Below are 21,478 nucleotides of genomic sequence, written 5' to 3'. Positions count from 1 at the left end.
GAAGATCTAGCATATTTGATTCATGTTTTTGGAAAGCCTTTTCTTTTAGGTTTCCAGTCTGGGTGATGTATTTTATGTATTTCTTTTAACGTTTGGTTTACCGTCTGTTTTAGTTTTCTGATTTTTAATGGGGTCACTTATGTTCATAAGGACGTTTTAAAACTGTTTAATCTCCTTTCCAGTTCTGGCAGAGAATGCAGAAGGAGAGTTTTTACCTGAGGGCATGACTTGATATATCGAAGCCAGCTTCAGAGTTCCCAAGGCTCGATCAGAATTGCCATGTTTGCATCTCAGAAAGCACGGGTCTGGCGCAAGCTTACTCTCTGTAAGTTCAAGTTTGCTGTATAAGAAAATCATGGTGGTAAAACTTTTATGGGAAGACCCTATACAAGACTAGGTCATCGTCTGTCTTCTGGAAGTCAGCATAAAAGCCAAAAGCCTGAGTAAATTCTGTTCCATCCTCTAGCTTGAAATCAGCCTTTCCTTGAAGTTTGTATTTGTGCCACTGGATGGTGGCATACTGATTAAGCTGTGGTCTTACTGTTGTATTAACAAGATGGAAAGCTTCTTTGCTTATTCCAAAATGGTTGAAAAGGTCTCTGTAATTTTTTGGGTAACTTTTTCAGAAAGCACCTTTTTTAGTAGTTGTTGACCGGTTAGAACTCCCATGCAAACTCAGTTTAAATGATAACGTTCTCTGAATTAGAGAGTTCTAAGTGTTTGTTAAACAAATCAGATAACAAATAATTTGCCTGCCACATGTTGGATGCGTTAAACCATTTATATTAAATAGCCCCTCAAGTCATGAGTTTTCCATAACAGTCCTACAGCATTAGTTTTTTTTTTCCTTCAGAAGAGTATGAGCGTGTTTGTCTTGGAAGTACAATTTTGTAGATCCTTTTACGTGGTTACACAAAAAGAAAATTGCAATAAAGTATTAAATGTTGTTATTGTTGTTCTTGACATAAAGGATGCAGTAGATTTAAAAGAGGTAGGTTTTCTTTCTTAGCTATATTTTAGATCTCTGCCAGAGAGATCTAAACTTTTTTCCCTTACGTATTGCCAGTTGAGCTCTCCTATAAAATGTACACCATTTACAGTGGCATACACATATCTGTTGTGTTAGAATCTACACCTTACTTTTGAACTGGCCTCTTCTCCCAGAGCTTCCTAGTCAGGCACAGCAAAAACATTACATTTCATAGTACATCAGAAAATGAGATGCGTTCTGTTTTATTCTTAAAAAGAAAAACACACTCTCAACTATATAGCTTTAAATGATGTACACTCAGTAGCTGGTTGCTTCACAGCTGGAGCAGCGAAACGCTGTTAGGGCTGATTTTCTGCTGGATCTGTTCCCTGACCTGGAGCATTGTTGGTTCAGATGACTGCCAGCCCTATTGCAGGAAAGGGAATTGCAGCTTTCTCTTACTCTCTGCCTTGTTAATAAAATACACCTGGATTGCTAGGACTTCTGTTTTGGTCATTGGGGATTTGGGTTGGTGGAGGCTTGCGAATACATTGCTAACCAGATGACACTCGGTGTGTAACAGTGGGAGTAGTCTGACTGGTATTCATGATGAATGGAGATTTTGGATGACCTGAAGTCCTCAGCATACCTGGGAGATAAGGTATGTGGAAAGTATTTTATATTAAAATAATCTGCAGCTGACAACGTGTGGATGGTGTATAATATACCACTTGGGATGCTAAAAATGGTACAGTTCTGCCCTTGTTCACGTTGCAGTGGTCATGAGCAGGGCTGGAGTTTCACTTCCTTCCTGTCCTCCTCATTTTTAAGGAGAAATGTTGTGGGCTGAGCACATGCAGTGCTGCTACCGCCTGCCTTATCGGTCCTGTTGTGCACGTTGAATACATGGCCTTACCTTCCCGTTACAGTTTGCTGAGCTTTGATTTGTAGGTAGTGATTTTTCATCACTGCAAAAGTGTTGTCAGTAAATTATTACAAAGATATTTGTTTGGGATGCAATTGTATGAATAAAGGAGAATTCAAGAAACAAGGAGAGCTGAAGGTGAAGAGTTAGGCCTCGAATTCGCGTGGATTGGTGAGATTCATGATCTGCTTCCATGTGGGGAAGAAAGGCATGGAGGAGAACAATCACTCTTCAAATTTTACAGCATTTATTGAAAGAGTAGTTGTGTTAGAAACTGTCCTACGTGGGTGTAGTTTGATGTGATTGTGTCTGGAGAGTGTTCTAACTGGTTAATTTGACCCTTTTTTTTTCGTTTTGTTTTCCTGCCTGAGGATCTACTGTCAGGGTAAGACTTTTGTGTGCATGTACTTCAAAGAATCTCCGTACAAACCAGATAAAGTTACCTGTCCCATATTATGAGGCTTCATATCTGGACTCATCTGCCATTCACTTCAGTGCCATGTATGACTCTAGGAGATGAATGTTTGATGTTTGTACAAGTGACTTTAGAACACCTAAACATAAGACCTTGGTTAGATTGTCCTGGTAGTGTTGAAACAGTTTATAGCTCTTGTAGACTTGGGTTGCAATGTAAGGCTAAGACGAAGAAAAAAACAGAATATTTGTCAAAAACGCAGCCAAAATGCCTGGAGATGAATCTACGTAAAAGCACCTGGTGAGGGATGTGTTGTAGCTGTAAAGTGAGTAGCTTTGGATTTGGAAAACATCCTCCTCCTTTAGCTCAAAAATAAAATCTCACTCCCCAAAGCCCTGGCTTAGCTCAGTGCTGCTTTCATGGTGACCACACGTTCATACACGGGGAAGTGAAATTGTTGGTAGTGTTCTGTTTTGAACACGGTGAATTTCTTCCATCTGTCTCTACAGGAGGGTGGTTTTGAGTCCAGAAATAAGGTACTCTAAAATTTGACATGTAAATTTTTTCAACTTCATTATGTATGCAAATCAGGACTGCAGGATGATTACCAAAGTAGTCTGTGCAACTGTTGATGACTATTCAAATTATAGCCTTCAGCAGTATCCTCTGTAGATAACAAGTTTGCATCTCTCAAAATGATGTGCAGTTGTGTAATGTCACAAGAGTTCAGCCCGCAGTCTGCCTCATGCTCTCCTAATCCCAGTGGTTTGTGGCAGCCTGAGAAATCCCGGAGTTCACTAGTGGGGCAGCACACCAGAGAATATCAGCACTGAATACTTCTGTTTTTGTAAACACTCAGGACCGTGTGTACGTGCCGATACCAGCTGAAGCAAGCTGAAGCGTGCTGAGCAGATGCACCTCTTGGGAACTAGCTGTTAGGTGGAAATTTGTGTTTTGAAAAACACTTGTAGGCAGGCAAGCCCTTATTCTTATGGAGGACTTTATTTCATTAAATGATGAGCCACTGCTTACCAAGGATACTGTGGTCCCTTGCTAAGAGAATGATGTCTGCTTAGACGAGTAGTTTATATTTAATTTGTGCTACAGAAAACTCAGAGGAAGCCGTTCCTTTTAATATGTGTTAGTAGGTTCCCATTTAATAAAGAAGCTGAACAAAGCCATGGTATTTGATAATACTTGGTATTCGATATACTAACATCAGACAGTTTGTCTTAGAATTTGCTCGTGTCATTTACATCCCCCAGCTTTCTGCCTCCTCTCTTAATACTTCCCTATCCAAAATAAAGCCTCCTTGGGAGATATAGTCTTACTATCTTACGGTTAAGTATTTTAATATGTACTTTGTTTTCTTTTCTGCTGTGTTGATGGTAGTGTTGCTGTAAGATGCGATAAGGGATATTCTGATAGATTGATCCAGAAACCAGTCATAATAAGTGACATGAAAATTGCTCTTCTAATCCATTGTAAAGTGTTCTGCTCTCTACCATGTGGCTAACGGAGGTTGTGGAATTAGTCCTTCTTAGCTGATTTTGAAGGAATCTGTAATGGAAGCCTGCACTGCCTATGATGAAATAATGGGCTGTACGTTGCTTGTGAAAAGATTTAATCTTCTGCAGAGAGCTAGAAGCTAAGACAAAATCTGTTTTCTTTCTGGAGAAAAGTATATACATACATATGTTATACAAATATACACAATTATATTTTTGACCTGTTTTTCAAAAAAAAAGAAAAAAAGGTGCTTTTCTAGCTGGAGATAAGCTGAAATAAGTGCAGCTTGCTGGGTATTCAAGTGAGAATTAGGAAGGAAAAGACTGATGGACAGAACATATGTTTGATGATAGCTACTTGTTTCTATAAATTTTAGTTGTTTTTATTTTTAAAAGCTCTCATACTTTGTAAGGGTCCTTTTGGAACATCAAGCGTATGGTTGAAATATTGCTGCAGTACAAATAGTTTTGCTCTGAGTTCTCACAGCGTTGTCACTGAACACGTTCAAGGACATGATAATTCTGAGTGTATTTGTCTACAATTTGTTTTAGAGTATTTAAGCATGTTGAGACAGTTGCAGTTGTAAGTTACTGTGTTATTCTCCAGCTGAACTAAAACTTTCCCCTGGTATTTACTTAAGTAGTAGAGGACTTTTATCCGCAAGGTATTTTGGTATGAGTCTTAAAAAATTGAAAACCTGAATCTGTCTGAAAAAGACTTGTTTATAATGCTGGACTTTGAGCATGTCTCTACATGCACGTGTTCTTTGTTTTCTTTCTTTCTATTTTTTTAGTGGATAAAGCTTCTGGGTGTTCCAAGACTGAGTGACTGTCAACTAGGAGCTGTTTGACTACAGACTAGAAAAACATTTCAATAAACTGCTTCAGTGATTTTTTTTATCTTTCTAAATCAAGCAAGTGTTCTTTCTAAAACTTAAAACAAAACAACAAAAAAACTTAACAAATTAAAAAAAAACAACTGTGCTTCCCCTGCCCCAACCGTATTCTGTCCCAAAGGAATACAAACCACCTGCCCATGAATAAACCTACTTTGCACTCTCTGTAGAAATGAAAATACTCGTAGTATGGGTTTTTGCTAAGGAAGACTGCTTTAAAATGTGGGCGAGTCACCCCGAATACAATTCAGCATAGCCATTTCAGTATTGGAGCTGAAGATCTGGGTAAGTCAGGTGTGCGTCAGGAACAGAATAGGTCTGGCTGAGGATGCTCAGCTGAGAAGAGAGAACTAGCAGCTGGGAAACCTGCTAGATGTCTGCTAGTTTTGTGTAACCTGATTCTTCCTATATGAATCATTTAGTTGTAGTCATTTACACATAGTGGCAGTGGGGTTCATCAATACCTTGGAAGGGAAAAGATTCACACACACCTGTTAGAGTGAACATCTATTTACAGAAATGGGAACAAACTGCTTTTAAACTCTTGTCGGTGCTGTCTGAGAAGACTTTTATTAGTCTGTGGCTAGAGAATTTTCTGGATGGAGAAAGTCAGTGAGGGGAACTGAATGTGCTCATCTGATTTCTGGACTTACCGGGTAATAAATACCTCCACAGATGCACAATATTTATTTCACTGGTGACATGCACCCCAAATTTATGAACAGTACCCTCTTTGTTTTGTCCTGACCAAGTTGGTCTTTGGTTGGTTGGGGTGCACTAGTCTGGCTTTGTTACTAGACTTCTTGTCAGATGAGAAGCAGGAATGAGGAGGGGGGGGTGAGAAATAAGAAATGTGGTGTCAAGTGAAGGTGGGGTTATGGATAATGCCCTTGGGAACCCATTTGCCTATGCGTTGTATGATGGAACACAGATCTTAAGGTATGTCGGTGATGAAGAGGGGTAGAGTGAAGTAAAGCTCCGAATTTGGTCTGCTGGAGTGGAGGGTGCATTTTTCTGAAGTTGGTTTAAGAAAAGAGAAAGTTTCGCTACTCATCATACCTGAACCAGAGGGTCGTGCTGTTCTGGAAAAAAGATGGGAAATTAATTACTGCTAGCAGCATGGCTGTTTTACCCCTTAAAAAGAAGAAGAAGAAAAAAAAAAAGGCGAGAGGATTTTTTTAGTAATCCGTAGTTTATTTTACAGAATGAGGATATATGGTTTATGTCAAAAAAACTGCTTTGGAATGAGTACTCAGAGAGAGGTCGATATTGGGGCTATAAACACACTTAGCAGATGTTTTGACTGGGGAGCTTCTCCGTTCTGGGAAGCGAGGTCCGAGCGCTTTCATTTCACGGTGTTAATGAAGTCTTGGAGCAGCGCAAACGTCTAACCTTGGAGCTGTCCTTAGCTGCTGTTGATGCAGAAAAAGCAAAGTCTGGAGTCGCGCGTGAGTTCCTTTTTTGGCCTTCTCCAGGCAGGAGTGGAAGGCACACCGCCCTGCGACCCGCGGCGGCTGTGGTCGGCAGCCCGGGGGATGAGAGGCTGGCGAGGTGGCCATTGGCTGCGGGGCCGGAGAGCAGCTTCCTCGGCTCCTCCCGGCCTCTCCCGCAAGGACAGTCGCCGGTTCACGCCTTAGCATGGAAGGAGCTCATCCGGGGAGGAAAATGCAGCCGGTACGTAACCGGCAGCTGCCAAGCTTCATAACGGTGCGAGTGTGCGTTGGTGCGAGCGGCGCTTTAGCAGCTGCCTCAGAGTGGTGTCTGCTGTCGTGGGCTCGTTAGCTAAGGAAAGATCTGGGGGAGAAGTAGTACTGGAAGCAGAGTTGTATATCATGGAAGACATTTTCCGTGTCACTAGAGTTGCTTAAGTGTAGTAACTGGCTTAATCCAGAAAGAAAAAGTGCTTGTGCAATCACAGGAGCGTACTACCAGATTGGGAGAGTGGATGTGTGTGTGTTATTTAGAGGCAGCTTGTCTGAATTTGAAAGTTGCCAGCTGTGGCTTTATGAATAATTCTGTACAAGCATAGCAGGGAAGTTTCTCTGGATGGTTCTTGAAATCGTGTATTGATTGCTCCTTTTGACACCCCCCTGTCGTTTGTTCCACCCCCCTGCCCCCCCCCCCCCCCCAAAAAAAAAAAAAAAAAAAGGCAGAAAGTGATTTTTTGTCCCCGAAGTAAAATGGTCATGGACGTGTTTTCTTCTAACTTCAGTGATAAAGCTGTAACCCCTCAGATTTCTGCAGCAAAGCAGCGAAGTTTAATGCTAGTGCTATGAGCTATTGCTCTGCTCCTGTGTAACAGGGTTTACTACTTTACAGTTCCCTGGAAACTAAAATCCATGGGGTGGAATTTTCCTAAGCTATAAAGCTGTAAAGGCCTCTGAATTATTTTATGTAAATTTTATGAGGAGACCACTGAATTTTCCATTTTCCTCTTGTGAGCATAGTAAAAAAGGGTTTCACTTGCACACGTTAGGATGCATCTAATTGTCTTGTTTGCTGGGCTCTGTAGTATGGTAACTTTTGTTTTTCTTTATGGTTCTGCTTTGAACTCAGCACAGAGCTATCTCAGGCATACACACATTGGTAGGGACTGTTATTTAAACAGGTACTAGTTAAAGCTGACATAAAACCTGAAGGAAATCTCTCTTAACTTTTAGAAGACTAGGCAAAGCTCTGTTTCCTGTGTACTCAGCTAAGAAAGGAAGGGGACAAAATGTGAGTTTAAGTAGTTGCTAGATGTCTCACAGTGAAATGCAACGTTTAAGGAGGTCTTAGGTGGTGTGTTAGTATTTTGCATTTATTAAACCATTTTAAGAACAAGATGTGCGATCATTCTGGGTTATGCATTTATGCATATTGTCATCATTTATGATTAAATACACTTATTTAAAGTAGTCATCAATTTACAACTTTGTCTTGACAATTAAGTATGTGCTTTTTCCCTTTAAGAAGAAATGGTGTATTCTCTCTCAATTCCCCTTCATTCACGTGACTGGTTACAAAGATTTTACTATTTGGGTTACTATAGTAATAAGATTGCACTGCTTCATTCAAAACTGATCCATGTTTATACTCATTCAGTGTTGTGCCTTAAAACTTAGAGACCCTTCCTTTGCTTGGCTGTTGGGCAACGGATTATTTTTTTACTATAATTTTAGAATGAATTGAACTGAAAGGAGCCATGATTTTTTTTTGAATGAAATGTTTTGCTGTGAGGCAGTGATAAAATGCAACTTTGCAAAATGACTACGAGACTGTTAAATATGCAACTTGATATCTTGTGTTGGATTGGTGACATTATTTGCTAACTTTATTCACAGTGGTAAACTTTCCAGCTCGCAGAACAGACAGATTGAACTCAAATGGGCTTCTCATTTTAATTTAATTTTCTCTTGTATTTTAGTCATTTTCCAATATAATGTTAATCAAGCCATCCTTTTTTCTTGTGTTCATTCTAACCCTGTTCTTTGGCAAACAGCTGTAGTGTGGTATAGTTGAAGTCAAGTCTCTATTGTGACCAGTCTTTTTTCGTGTGTTTTCTTTTCCTTTTCTTCTCATTTCCTTTTGTGTTATTTCACATTTCCTATTTGTGTTATTTTCTTCTCATTTCCTTCTGTAAATGGCCTTGTGTTTATTGTTGTCTGATTTGTCAGGGCCATGGCTTGTCTTGCAGGTTATGGTGGTCAGCATGGCAATGGTCTGATTAATGTCTGCTAGAAACACTGAAATTATTTATAAACTAATTATTTATAATCATTAAATGGTCAATTGTGCGGGAAGGAAAATGTATTAAAATAGTAACATGTTTAGAACTGTTTATTTTCCATAAATTGTGATTATTTTTAAGTAGTATATATACATTTTTCGTTACTATCCTCCACATACAGTTTCAAAAAAGTAAAATGCAACTCCTGTAGAGTCTTTTGAAGTCTACTGATACCTATTGGGCATATATATGTAAACTGATGCTTTGTATAGCTCCTTGTTTTTTGTAAGTCTTCTAGAAGCGGATTGGTGGGAGTTCAGTATTTACCAGGATAAGCTGAGCAGTTAATTAGAGGATTAGCAGGACAGAGAAACTTCTTCAAATATTCCTAACCTCTTTCGCTGTGGCTGTGGTATTACTGAAATTGAAGTGCCAAACTTCCCTTTGTGGCTCAGAATATTGCTGAGACTGGGAGGGGTTCCCGTGTACATGTGAGGACAGTTGTGTAATGCAGTAATCGTATAACCACAGGAAGAATTGAGGGGGGGCAATGATACCCAAAGCCCTTGAGCTGTACTTGAGTCTTGCCTTTAGTGCTTGGGTAATAGCTACTGCTTTGATAATGGGGAAAAATATATCTGGAAAACAGCTGTTTCTGTGCAAATGAATACATGGCATGTAGGACCAAGGGGAACCTATTAGTACAGCGTGCTTCCTCTTGTAAAACTGGCAAATGTTCTGTTTGCACATTATTACTTGTTTTATTCTTACCTGTGTGTATTTAAAGGGCAGGGCCAGCTAAAAATTGTATGCCAACAAATGGGACAGGCCCTCGTTCTATTCGGTGCATTTTCACGTGGCTGTCAGGTTGATCCGCTTAATTTAGAGCGGGTGGCACTGCACTGCTTCGGCAACTTCCGAAGAAACAGTATCCTCGTGGACACGATACCGTGCCCAAATGACTTAGTTAAAATGCATTTATAGGCCATTCCCGTAACTCTGCTAGAGCTGTTTAATAGGCTGAATAATACCTTCGCTTACTACTATTTAGAAAGAACTTGGATTTTCACATCCTGTCTGTCCTTCAAGGTGCCAGCAACTGGAGAAGCCTGTCCTCCTCCCCACCATAGGCTCGTCTTACCTCTGATTTAAAAGGGGAATCAATCTGACAGAGAGGTAAAACAATATATTTAGAACTTCCCAAGTGCTGCCTGTTAGTTGTTCCTCCAGGTGAACCAGGTCAAAAGCCCTTTACCTAAGGATAGCCAGTGCCCTGTAAGGGTGGCAGTGGAAGAGCTGCAGCATAGACGTAGTGCTGGCAGCTGCCACAGGTAGAACGATGGGCCTCAAGATCTTTAGAGGGGAGTCACAGATGGCATTAACAAAAATACTAATTTTTAGGCTTCTTTTCTGTATTCACTTCCAGGGTTGCCATTACTGGTAGATCTGTCATATAAGGTTAGGATATACATTGGCCTTGTCTGATTTTTTTTCCCCCCTTCATTCTGAAGTATTACTGCTTATTAGCTTGCAGTTATGGGAGACTGAATGGGTAGATGAGAGGCTATACATATGTTCTGTAAATTGGAGACGTATTTTATCTCCTGACTACACGGACAGTTAAGTGTGCTTAGAAAAGAGAAATGCATGTTTCTGAAACAAACTGTATAGGAGCAGCTGTTGTGAAAACATGTCATGAATTACCCTACTGGTTATTAATTATTCTGCACAATTTCAGTAGTAACGTGACAAAACAAATGTATGTGTCTATACATCTATATATTACAAGTCTTCTATCTATCTATCTATCTATATATATATATGAACATACATGCGCACTTGTGCACACCTGTAAAACAAGTACAAATTCAGGTTTTGTAGTTTCTCTTCAGTTATTTTTATGTGAGACGTGGTCAAAATAAAGGTTTTAGTTTCTTTTTCTACCTTAAGGTTTATTTTTAAAGCAGAGCAGTATTGGTATTTTATTTCCTTTTACTTTTTTTATTTTTTTGTTTTGTTACTGGAGCTGTGATAGGTATCATCTGTTTACATCTGAACACAAGTTCAACAAAGTGAGGGCTGATGATACAGCAAAGAAAAATCTTTTTGATGGACTACACTTCCTAGGTCTATGACCATTTTAAATTGTTTGCACTGATTTTTAAGTTTATTGGGGACTTTGTGTAGGCATCTTCTGTTGTATCCTCTTGGAGACAGCATGCTGGTTTGGATGGGTGGTGTGATGCAGCTTATCTGCTCCTGTGTTTTGGTGATGAAAGGATGAAGAGCAAAATACCCTGTGCAAGAATTCTCGTTTTCTGTTAATCATGGTTATGTACATCTACAGCTCTCTTGTAAGGAGTTATTTGGTAATGCTGTTCATCAGTGAGCCCCTCTGGTCTGTCACGCGTATGTGACTGCGTAAGGTTAGGCAAGCTGCATGGCGAGAAGAGTTTGTACAGATGGCAGTGGAAAGTTTCCTTTACATTTCATATTCGGTGCGTCATATTTGTGCCAGTCCACTAGATGATAACTGACGCATGGTGCAGTTGAGATTGACAACTTAATCCTTGCAAACTTGACTGTTTTCCTTCGTTTCATGTAATTTAGGATTGATGTTTTTTTTTAAAAATAGTACTCTTATGAAACATGTAGTGTTGACATTTAAGATTCAAAAAGTGTACTGTACTGAATGAAGGCGGATGTTTGGGAAGGTAGATGAGTAAGGTGTGGGCAATTTTTGGATACTTGTTTGTCTGCAATAAAAAGGGATTCATTCTACTTTCCTGGACTGAAAAAAGTCATCTGAAAATCCAGAGGAGGAATCCTAGCTGGATTCTGCTGCCAAAAAGAGTCTTGTCTGGTCTACAGCAGTTGAAAGGGGTTTGATTTTTATGCTGGGGAAAGTTTGGAAGGCTGATGTAGTTGCTGCTTTTGCTATTTCTTCTTTCCTTCTCAGTTGTTCTTTACTGAGAAAAAAATAGAAGTTACATGTTAGAAATGAGTCTTAAATTTTGCTTTGACTCATCTATGTCAGCTGTTTTGGGGCATCTGTGGCATTACTGTACGTGAAGTTTCACGTGAAATCAATGGTAAACTGCAGAGAAATGCTTGCTAAGATAGTGGCATCCTCTTTATGTGTCTGAGAAGGGGAAGTTGACTAACTGTAAACAGTCCCACCTTTCTTTGTTTGAACTTTCTTACTTTGTAAAAAGTTTATAAATGAAAAGATAACTGAAATGGGCGCAAGTTTTGGTTCAACAGCTGAAAGTTTTCTCTCACTTATGCCTTAAACTGACATGGTAGATCTTCTATAATTACTGGAAACCTATGCCCTACAGACTTTATTTTTAGCAAGGAAAAGGCAGTAGTAGCTCGGAATCAGTTTTATAACTTACTTTAACTTACTAGATTTTTTTTAAAATTTGTTTTTACTTGACCTAAGGCAAAAGTATCTTATGACAGCATTTGCTATTGGCATCACAAACGGTTGCATTAAAATGATGCTTTGTGCTTTTCTAAACAAAGGCTATAAATGATACGTTTTCTCATGTATGATATTTGTGGTTGCTAATGGTTTATTCTTGGAAGAGTCTTTGCATATGTTGAGTACTTTGAGATAGTGATAGAATGGTTTGCAAGGGCATGCATGCCTTTCTGTAATCTAATCTCAAAAGACGTTACTTTCACATGGTGTGGTTTTGAAGGCTGCTTCTGTACGTACGAAGTTGGCAAAGTACCTCTTACTAAAAGCAAAGGATGATAAATATTAATAGCATGGTATAAGGGATTCAGCAAGTACGGTTTCAAAACATTACTAGGGCCAAACAGAATCTCGTATTGCACATGAATTTTCCATGGTGTGTGTGTAACTTTCTTTCAGCATGCAGTAGTCAGTGCAATGATCAGGAGAAAATCTTTGTCGTCCTTTATTGCTAGAAAACTGTATCTGGCAAGTTTCCAGGTATCCTAAAAGGGCTTTTAAGGAGGAAGAAAAACAGAAGTTAGAATATTTCAGCTGGCTATATGACTGCAACCATGAAGCTAATTATTGATTAATTGGAAGAGGGTTTTTTTGACAGCAGTTTCCCAAATATTAGTGTGTTTTTCCCACTCTCAAAGTGTAAGGCACTTAAGTATTATTAATCAGCTAAGTTATCTTTATTTTTATCTCTAGCTTCTGAGTTTTCTAGTAATGTGCTGCCTTTGCATGCATATGTGATTCTGTAAAGTGGTGTGTACTACAGGCATGTAACTTTCTAATTCTGGGTCACTGAAATTGGAAAGTAGCTACACTCCACTCCTCCTTGGTAGCATTATGGACTTACCAATGCAGTTAAATGCTTTGCTGTATGGATTTGGTGCCCCAACAGATTATTAATTTAAGCTTTCCAATGCTGCTCCTGGACCTCTTTTGCTATTAGCTTTATGCATGTTATTTTTTTCCCCCCAAGTTGTGTTGAAAAACACATCTTCAGTAAAGGTAAGAGTTGAGAGTCCCCCTGCAACAGTTTTTTCCCTACCTCCAGAACAGTTACCAAAGAGCTGGCAGAGGCTGATTACATTATGAAGGCATCTTCTGGAGGGCTCTTTAATCCCATTTTGGTGTGTAGGAGGCAGGAATGCCCTCTCCCCACGCTGTGACACTTTGTGAACTTCTGCCTCTTCTTTATTAATACGACCTGGTAACAGTTTCGCACCGTTGCCCATCAGATACACCTAAACTGATCTGTAGTGGTCTAGGCCATGAAGGAGTTTGGTTTTCTAATGTGCATGCACATCTCTGCCCTTGCAATATAGCAGTGACAAAATGGAGTTACTGTGGAACACCTGCCATGAAAACCCATTCTTAAGGCCACAGAATCCTCCTTTAGTTTTCATAAACTTGTTCTGCCATGTGTTATGCCTTATTTTGTATCTTGCTTATTTACATAGGGCCAGCTGCTTTTAATGTCCTGTGTGGTGTAGCTGCTTTTGTTACAGCCTTCCCCCAAATGGGAAGACACTTGTTACTGTCTCCATTTTAAACCTCATCTGAAAATACTTTTTTCCTGTATATGCCAGGCATTGGTCATCTTCATATTCTTTAACCTACTTTTCCTAGTAGTCAATGATTTGGCTTTTTTTTTTTTTGGTGTGTAATACACTGTAGTAGATATCTGTTTTAGAGAGACTGAGGAGCTGTGTTGAGTTGTTTTTTTGAGGTAGGGAGAGGGATTTTTGCTTACAGCTGCTGTACAAGTATGTTGATTTTCATCCTCCTCACTTCGGTGTGAGAAGACAAGCCTGTTGTACACTCAGAGCACTGTGCTGTTGAGTGATTCCAAGACGAGAGTTTTAGTGAATATCACCACTGTTAGGGTTCCCAGTCCCTGTAAGACTCCCGATTCAGGGTTGTGTTTTTTTTTTTCCATCACAAAACCATTATTATAGATCCCACACTGAGCTACCAAAATGTGGCACTGGGCAGCTTCCAGCAGTGGTGAGCACCCAGATGCTTTGTGGTGGGTCTGGCTGTCATACAGCCGCAAGGAAAGTCAGTTTGGTGAGCTGAGAAATGAATTCAGTTATTTAAGTAAATAAATGGAAGCAGTTGGCACGGCTCTTTCGATCTGATTTCATGATCGATAAATCTGACTTAGGGGAGGAAGAAAAAAGGGTTTGCCTGCAGGAGCAGGAAGAGCAGGGCCAGCCATTCTCCAGCAGCTGGCCGGCTACTACAGATGGTAGAGGCAGAGCAAAACTCTATGGAAGGGCAGGCAGCAGCAGTTCAAGGGGAGATCTTGTTCTGCCAGGAGGCTGGATACTGTGAGCTGTTAAAAGAAAATAAAAACTGTATTCTAAGAAATGCAAACCATTTGGAGAGAGGCAAATTTCATGGTGCTTTGGCCTCTAATTCTGAGGTGAGAGTATGAGATTTCTACAGCTCAGTTATTTTAAGGTATTTCGTCAGGTTTGAGCCGAAGGCAGGGTGTAAAGGTGTGTTTTAGTGATGTGTTCTGCGTAGTGCTACATGGGATTAGAGAAAGCACTCACAGATAAGAAACTTGTCCTGGAACCTGTATGTATTTCAAATATTGTGTTTTTGCATTACGAGTAGTATGGTTTTGGTAGTAAAGAAATGGAAAAGATCATCTTGCAACTGCCGTTGTCTAACCTTGTACATAAAAAGCATGAATTAGATGGGGTGTGGCTGGTTAACAAGCCTCTTGCTGAAAGCTGAGTGAACAGTTGATTATTTTGATCTTTCCAAAACCGTTTGTCTAGAAGAGGCCCTCGAGTTGTGTAGCTTAACTCTTTTGCCACCCCTTTATATATAACCTTTGGTTCATAAAAGCTCCTTATTTGTGCCAGAAAATCCTACGCAGGAGTAGTTCCCTAAGCAAACGTGTTCAAGGTCTCTGAATGTGAACTGCTGTAACTTTGAAAAATTTGCTAGTTAATTTAGTGAAGTAGATTCACTGCTGTTGAATGTAAAGCTAGGAGAAGATTCCAATCCTGAAATGTATGTCCTGATCCTTGATAAGATGAAATCAAGAGCATTGCAAAAGGAAATTCTGTGGTATTTAGCATATATGTGGATTTGTTCTCTGGTTTTCCATTACAACTTCATGTTCACTGATTCTGTTCATTGGCTTTAAGTTAAATGGTTTTAGATTTCTGTAGACAGCATTTGCTTTGAGCCTTTTTTTCAGGCTGTCCGGCTGTTGTGTTTTGTGCCCTTCTCCCTTCCCTCTCTTTATTATGATACTGGCTGGAATTTAAATATGATGTGAATTTTTGTCCAGCTTTTTGCCAGGACAGCTGACTCTGTTTTTAAACTTGTAGGAGCATCTCTTAAAGTACAGTAGCAATTATTTGTGTAAATAGTAAGTTTTGAATTGTCCTTCCCGATGACTCTAAACAAATAAGTAGCTTAATTTGCTTTGTTATTTTGTGACGTGTTTATCTAGCCTTAATCATACTGATGTTTTCACAAGCAGTAAGATGTTTTCCTTCAGTACAAAGTAATGTTTTCTTGAGGAATTGTATGCATAGCTTTTCATTTATATTTTCTTTCTCAGTTTCTAAGAGGTGAACTTTTATTACTTTAGAAAACTTTGATAGCTTCCAGAACAGCAGAACATCTTCAGGAATTTAGAAAAAGTTAGTTTTATTTGGATTTTCTTAACTTAAACTTGTCTCTTGTTCCTTCAGGGTCATGATGAAGAAGCTGTTGTGGATATGGGCAAAATCAGCTCTACTATCAATACAAACTTTGAGAAAGAAGAACTAGAGAGTAAGTTTGTGGGGGTTCTCTGTTTGTTTAACCTGCTTTTTCTTCCCTGCAGGATAAAATATCTATTTTCCTTTGAGTGCAACCAGTATCACTAAAACGAAACAGAATTTTATGGCCAGCACACAATTCTAGGAACTAAAACCGTGGAACTGCAGATGACCTGTGCTGTCTTTGTTACTGCACATGCTAATAAATACTCAGTGTTCTTTAAATGTGTCACTGAAAAGAAGTCTTTTAAAGATATTTACAAAGCTTTTCTTGGAAGCTTTGCTTCTAAGATTAACAATCAAAATGTAGCTTTGAAGAAATAATCACTTTCAACAAGTTGTTTCCCAGCATGAATGATGTCAACTTCTTCAGAATCAAAATTCAGGGAAACAAGGATCATGAGGAAGTTGTTTGTTTTCTTTTCTGAAAACTTCTTGTGACTGTAGTCATGCACTTCAAATACTGACTGACTAAGCAGATACATTGCTTATAGTTCCATGCTGAATCGTACATCCTGTCTACAATCAATTAGAAGTGTTATGGAATCATTATTTGACCCAGGATCCTGCGTTAAGCACATTTAAAAAAAAAAAAAAAAAAAAAAAAAGAAACGGCATTGAGTCAGTTTCATATGCCAAAATCAAAATGGGATATTTTGTCTAAGGTGTAATTTCTTGCTGGCTTGAAAAGGAAGTAGATTGGCTTGAAAGTTCACGTATGCCATTTAGTGATGCAAGAGGAAAAAGCTAGGGGTATGCAGGGTAAAAATCTTACTTTCCTGTGCTCTGAAGCTTAATTAACATTTGTGAAATGCTGAAGACTATCAGTAGATACGTTAAGTAGTATTTCCTGAAACTGCTGACTCTTACTGCTTCAGAACAGCAGAAAGCCCTTATAGCAGCAGTTTCTAGCTGACAAAAGTTGATTTTAGGTTGATGTCTCATTTTCTTATACTGTAGTCTAACAAGGGACAGTTTAAAGTGATTAAAGTTGTTTGCTGCTCTTGCAGTCATATTCTTGCTCTGTTCCCTTCTCTCTGTTACTGCTTTCTGTCTTGAGCTGACACTGTCTGACTGTACAACAAGCGTGGTTAAATGTAGTAAGCCAGCAGAAGAAGAAACACCCCTGACAAAGGAACATAATGAGAGATCTCATGAATTGAGCACCCTGAACCATTTTGCCACGCAGGTGGGTGTCTGCCAGTGCTGAGAGGAGGTATGAGCATAAGACTGAGAGGTAGAGGTGGGGAGTGCAATGATGCTAATTCAGATAGGGTTAAGCTGCTATGAAGCTGTTTCACTATCTGTTTTTGCAGGTAAATCTTCAGTGCAGATTTAAACTGTTTCCTCCTTCATTTCCTTTTCTTGCTTTTTTCTGGGAGATGAACCAAAAAAAGCACGGGTGTGTTTTTGCAGGGAGGCAAGGGTTAAGAGGAGGCAGGCATTCAGCTGGAGTAGTTTGTCAGTGCGCTGAGCAGCTGGAATGCCTCAGCACGAGGAGGAATGACATGGGAACGTGCAGCCGGATCGCTTCCCTGGTCTTTCATGGCACAGGCGCAGGAATGCCTCAGCCAGTACACCACTGCAGGGACACAAGGTAGGGATGGAAAGGCAGTGGTTAAGGCTTCTGGAGGCAATTTAAGCCGTTGTATTGCTGACTATGAAAATACCCACTGTCTTATTACCCATGGCCAAGGAATAAATTACGGTGAAACTAAAACTTGTGTTTCATGAGCATTTGAGTCAACATAACAGCTATTGAAGGGAGGAACTGAAGAGATTTCATTGTCCTCACCTTGCTCTTAGCCATGCAGCCTTGCTTCTTTCTTTGGCTACCTCACGCTCTCTTCAGAGCAAGACAGTGTCATTTTCTAAAGAGAGTGCTGGCTATACAGAGATTGAACATAACTAATAAGAAGCATCTGACAAAAAAAAATGTATTGCAGTAGGATTAACACATGTTTCTGAAGCTTCAGATAGGCACATATTTTAGTAGTAGTCAGAATTATTTTTTTTTAATTACATATATTCTGTAGTTTCTTAATTATCTGTAAGAAAATTGGTCTTTTTTTATAGTAGAATGGGGAAAGGGAGGGACAGCCTGTATTTTGACTTTTATCAGTGGTGTAACCATTCTGAAGTAAGAACAAGAAGTTTTTTTTTCCTGTACTGAAGAGAAATGTATGTAAATACAGTCGTTTGACTGATATACTTATCTTCTCTGAGATTCACCAAAAGGAATTGTTTAGATTCAGGGTGTCTTAGATAATAAACTATATGAACTTAGAGCTCTGTTTGTTATGAGATCGCTAATTATAAGCTATGATGATGAGAGTAGGCATGTGGGTTTGGGGGGAGAGAGGGAGGCTTTGTTTTTAATTCTGGTACTAAAATCTTACGAGGGGGGAAATGGAATTGTTGTCTGCAAGCAGTAGGAAACTCCAGATAGTATTATTTTTCATTATTGACTTGTGAAAATTTTCTTGTAGGCGTAGGAAGATCTACAGTAGCATTAAGTATTGTAAGTGTTTTAAGAACTGAAGCTGTTTCAGTCCGGTCTTCCAACTTGTTTCTTCTGGTGACTTGAAAAGGAGTTCTAGGAATTTGGAACCCCTCCAGAAGTGTGCGTTGATTTATTTTCAAGGAGAGGCAGCAATCAATTAATTCAGTTCAGCTATGGTGTGAAGAACCAAACCTTGAAAGCCAGCAATGACGGGATAATTTAACAGCTTTAAAGCATCTACAAACCGATGCTGATTGGTTTGATGCTGCAGAAGGCATAATTTATTACCAATGCTGGAGCAACATTTTTTGGTGCTCTCAGTACTGGATAACTATTTCCTGGTAACTTTGTGATGGGAATGTCAATGTGATGTCAATGGAAAGCAGACTAGTTGCTAAATACAAAATAAGTCTTGGAGCTAGGACTCTGTTAATGGTTGCAGGGAAAGTGTGGTACATATTCAGAGTGACAGTATTTAGGTTAGAAAGGTTAGAAATAGGCTACTTGTTTTGCAACTCTCCCTGTAAAAGAGAAATAGGTAGAAATGGTAAACTGCAATTGTGGGCAGACTGTGTAATAAATTAAGGTACGACTTCTTACCGAAGTTGTAAGGCCATACTTTGAAATAACAAATGTCAGTTTATAGAAGAGCTAGAAAGTGGAATAACAGCTTAAAATAGCATCTTTAAGAGCACCTAATGTTCTTAGCTTGATGCCAGACACTTTGAGCTGGAACGAATGAGAATAACAGCGAAGTAAGGATGGAATGGAAGTAAGGCAAGAATAGTAATGGCAGAGGTATTTTATCCCATCTTTCTGTTAAGAACCATGTTTTAGGTAAGTGCTATAAAACCTGAGTTGCTATGTTTAGCTTGATATTACTAAGTCTTATCTTTTCAAATGCATAGATGGCTTTTCAGCTTGATTTGTGGATACATTTACTAGATCTAGCTTAAGGGAAAAGGGATATCTTCTGTTACTCTTAGCCAACCAGTTACAGGCATAGCAAAGATAAGGAGTTTACATATAACAGAGGCTTTGTTCCAGAAACAATCTGAGGTCGAGTGTCCGTCTCAGTAGACTAGTTTTCTGTGCCATAAATCCAAGAAGCAGCTTTCAAAACTTATGATGATTTAGTAGCTACTCCACTCTAACACTATCCTGTGGCAGGCGTAAGTAGTGTTTACATTTCAAGTGACCCTATTATCTCTGATACCTTGGTGGCTTAAAGCCATCTTTTTCTTTTAAGAAAACAGCCGTGCTTTTCTGTTCATCTTAGTTGATAAGGATAGATAATTAAATAATCCTGCACTTTCTCCTCCCTCTAGAAATGAATATATCTAAGTGGAAAACTTGCTCTGCAAGTTTTGCAGTTGTTGTGAATAGTCAGAAATTGTTTCAGTACTATAAAAGGGCTTTGGTGGAACAAAGAGAACTTAAATTCCACCACATGTTACAATGTACTGCTAACTTTTTCATTGGTTTATTTTTAGGTGGTAGGTTTAATACTAATCTACCTTTTAGATGTATCTAAATTGTGACTGTGCTAAAACCCATGAGTAGTTCCTGTGAAAACTTTCAAGAGAACACATTCCACAGGAGCAGGTGAACAGATGTAACTTAACAGGACGTTGTAGCTGCTGGCCCTTTAAAAACATGCTTAGTATTTACTTTCTCATGTTCCCTAATAATAGGCTGCACTAATTTAGACAGTACAGAGCACGTTTTTTTCACGGCTCTCAAACTATGGAATGAATGTTTGAGTCTTTAGAAGACCCCCTAATGGTCTAGAAAAGAACTATATTTAACAGAGAAGAATTTCAAAATGCTATTTTTATGAAATTATACCTTTTTATGTGATCAAAAAGTAGAATAAAGTGGTATGAAACTAATTCTGAAAATATAATTAATTTAGGATGCTCATCAATGATTCTTGGAGGCCACCTTTCACCCATTGGCTCTAGTGATATCCCTGAGTTGCAAAGTTAATTTAAATTGACCTGAGAGCAAAGTGAAAACATGTCTATTCAGGTACAGTACAGTTGGACATGTTAGGTATGTTCAACATGCTCTGAGTCATATGCAACAGCAACAAAAATATTCACTTGTACCAGTTAAGCTAGCAGCTGGTACAGAATAAATTCATTTGTCCTTATTGCTCAGAAATATAATATTTTAGCAATATCTCTGCTCAGCTCTTCTGTGTAAGTTACAAAAATCAAGGATGTTTTGCTAATATGACTTTTAATGGAATCTTGATTAAGTAAATGTTGGAATTAGGTTGCAGTACTACACCTTTGTCACCTGTGTTGAAACTTACAGTTACACAATAAGATACACTTTTGCCATGGGGTATCTGCATGTCCACAGGCAAGTTCCACGTGACTTATTTTCCTGTTCATTTATACAGTATTGAGACTTCTGTGTAGGAAGAGTAATTTTCCTTGATTTATTATATTATTAACATTGCTTATTGCAAAGTTAAGTGCTTAAATGCTATCAAAACTATTTTCAGGCTGGCTTTTGAGAGGGAAATCTGCCAAGCTGACTGTACAGGCATAAAACTCAATAGAGCACCCAGAATTCTAGACCAGTCTTTTTGGAAGTTAATTCTCAATTCGTGATGGTAACCTAACAGGAACTGAGTGTAAAAAGAAGTATGAACTAGTGCATCTCAAAATTCATATTCTTGGCTAACTAACTACTGCATAAATTTAAAAGGGGAGAAAAAATAATTAGCAGTTCTGATACCACCATTGTTGTTGAGGAAAACTACTCATTCTACAAACAGTGGTCTCAACAGCTGAGGAACCCTCCTGTGTACCCCATTTCATTAATGGTTGGTGACAGGATGTTTTGTATCTTTCTGTGAAAGATATCTGCATTTACAGTCTTTCTGACAGAGTTGAGACTGAGGAGGAGGGAGTAAGACTCAGTTTTCATACTAGAACAAAGTTAGCATTTTTTTGTATATATACTAAGATGTTCTTAAGATTAAAATAGTAGTACTATTTTGATTTTGGTTTTATTTTGTTCAAAGGGCATTGTATAGTATTATAAAATGGGTGTGATATTCTGGTTTAAAGTAATCAAAACATTTTCAGACAAGACAGCTTTCCTAAAGACTTGGATTTACTTAATATTATGTTTTAGATGTTGGTCTATGGGAAGTATAGACTTCAGTAATTTCAGTGACTTTTCCATGGGAAGTGGAGTACGTGCAGGGAATCATACAATTCATTTTAGCCATGCTTCCCTTGTTATGTAGCCAATTTAAAGTAGATGA

The 21,478-nt window shown here is 38.8% G+C and overlaps 1 protein-coding gene across 9 annotated transcripts in view; it reads left to right on the top strand.

The window, feature by feature from the left end:
• Positions 1-21,478, top strand: part of SLC4A7 (solute carrier family 4 member 7) — a 136,686-nt gene that overhangs the window by 63,320 nt on the left and 51,888 nt on the right. For 7 of the 9 annotated variants that reach the window (XM_040546459.1, XM_040546460.1, XM_040546453.1 and 4 more), the window contains one exon: positions 15,621-15,702. In XM_040546459.1, the coding sequence (XP_040402393.1) occupies positions 15,648-15,702 (55 nt within the window). In that variant the 5' untranslated portion in view covers positions 15,621-15,647. Of the gene's footprint in view, positions 1-6,226; positions 6,389-15,620; positions 15,703-21,478 lie in introns of those variants that run through there. The other 2 variants (XM_040546454.1, XM_040546461.1) reach the window with 2 other exon arrangements.

This window comes from Cygnus olor, chromosome 2 (assembly GCF_009769625.2).
Source record: "Cygnus olor isolate bCygOlo1 chromosome 2, bCygOlo1.pri.v2, whole genome shotgun sequence".
NCBI classification, from domain to species: domain Eukaryota; kingdom Metazoa; phylum Chordata; class Aves; order Anseriformes; family Anatidae; genus Cygnus; species Cygnus olor.
Note: the sequence above shows the minus strand (reverse complement) of the source record. Positions and strands in the feature narration are given on the sequence as shown.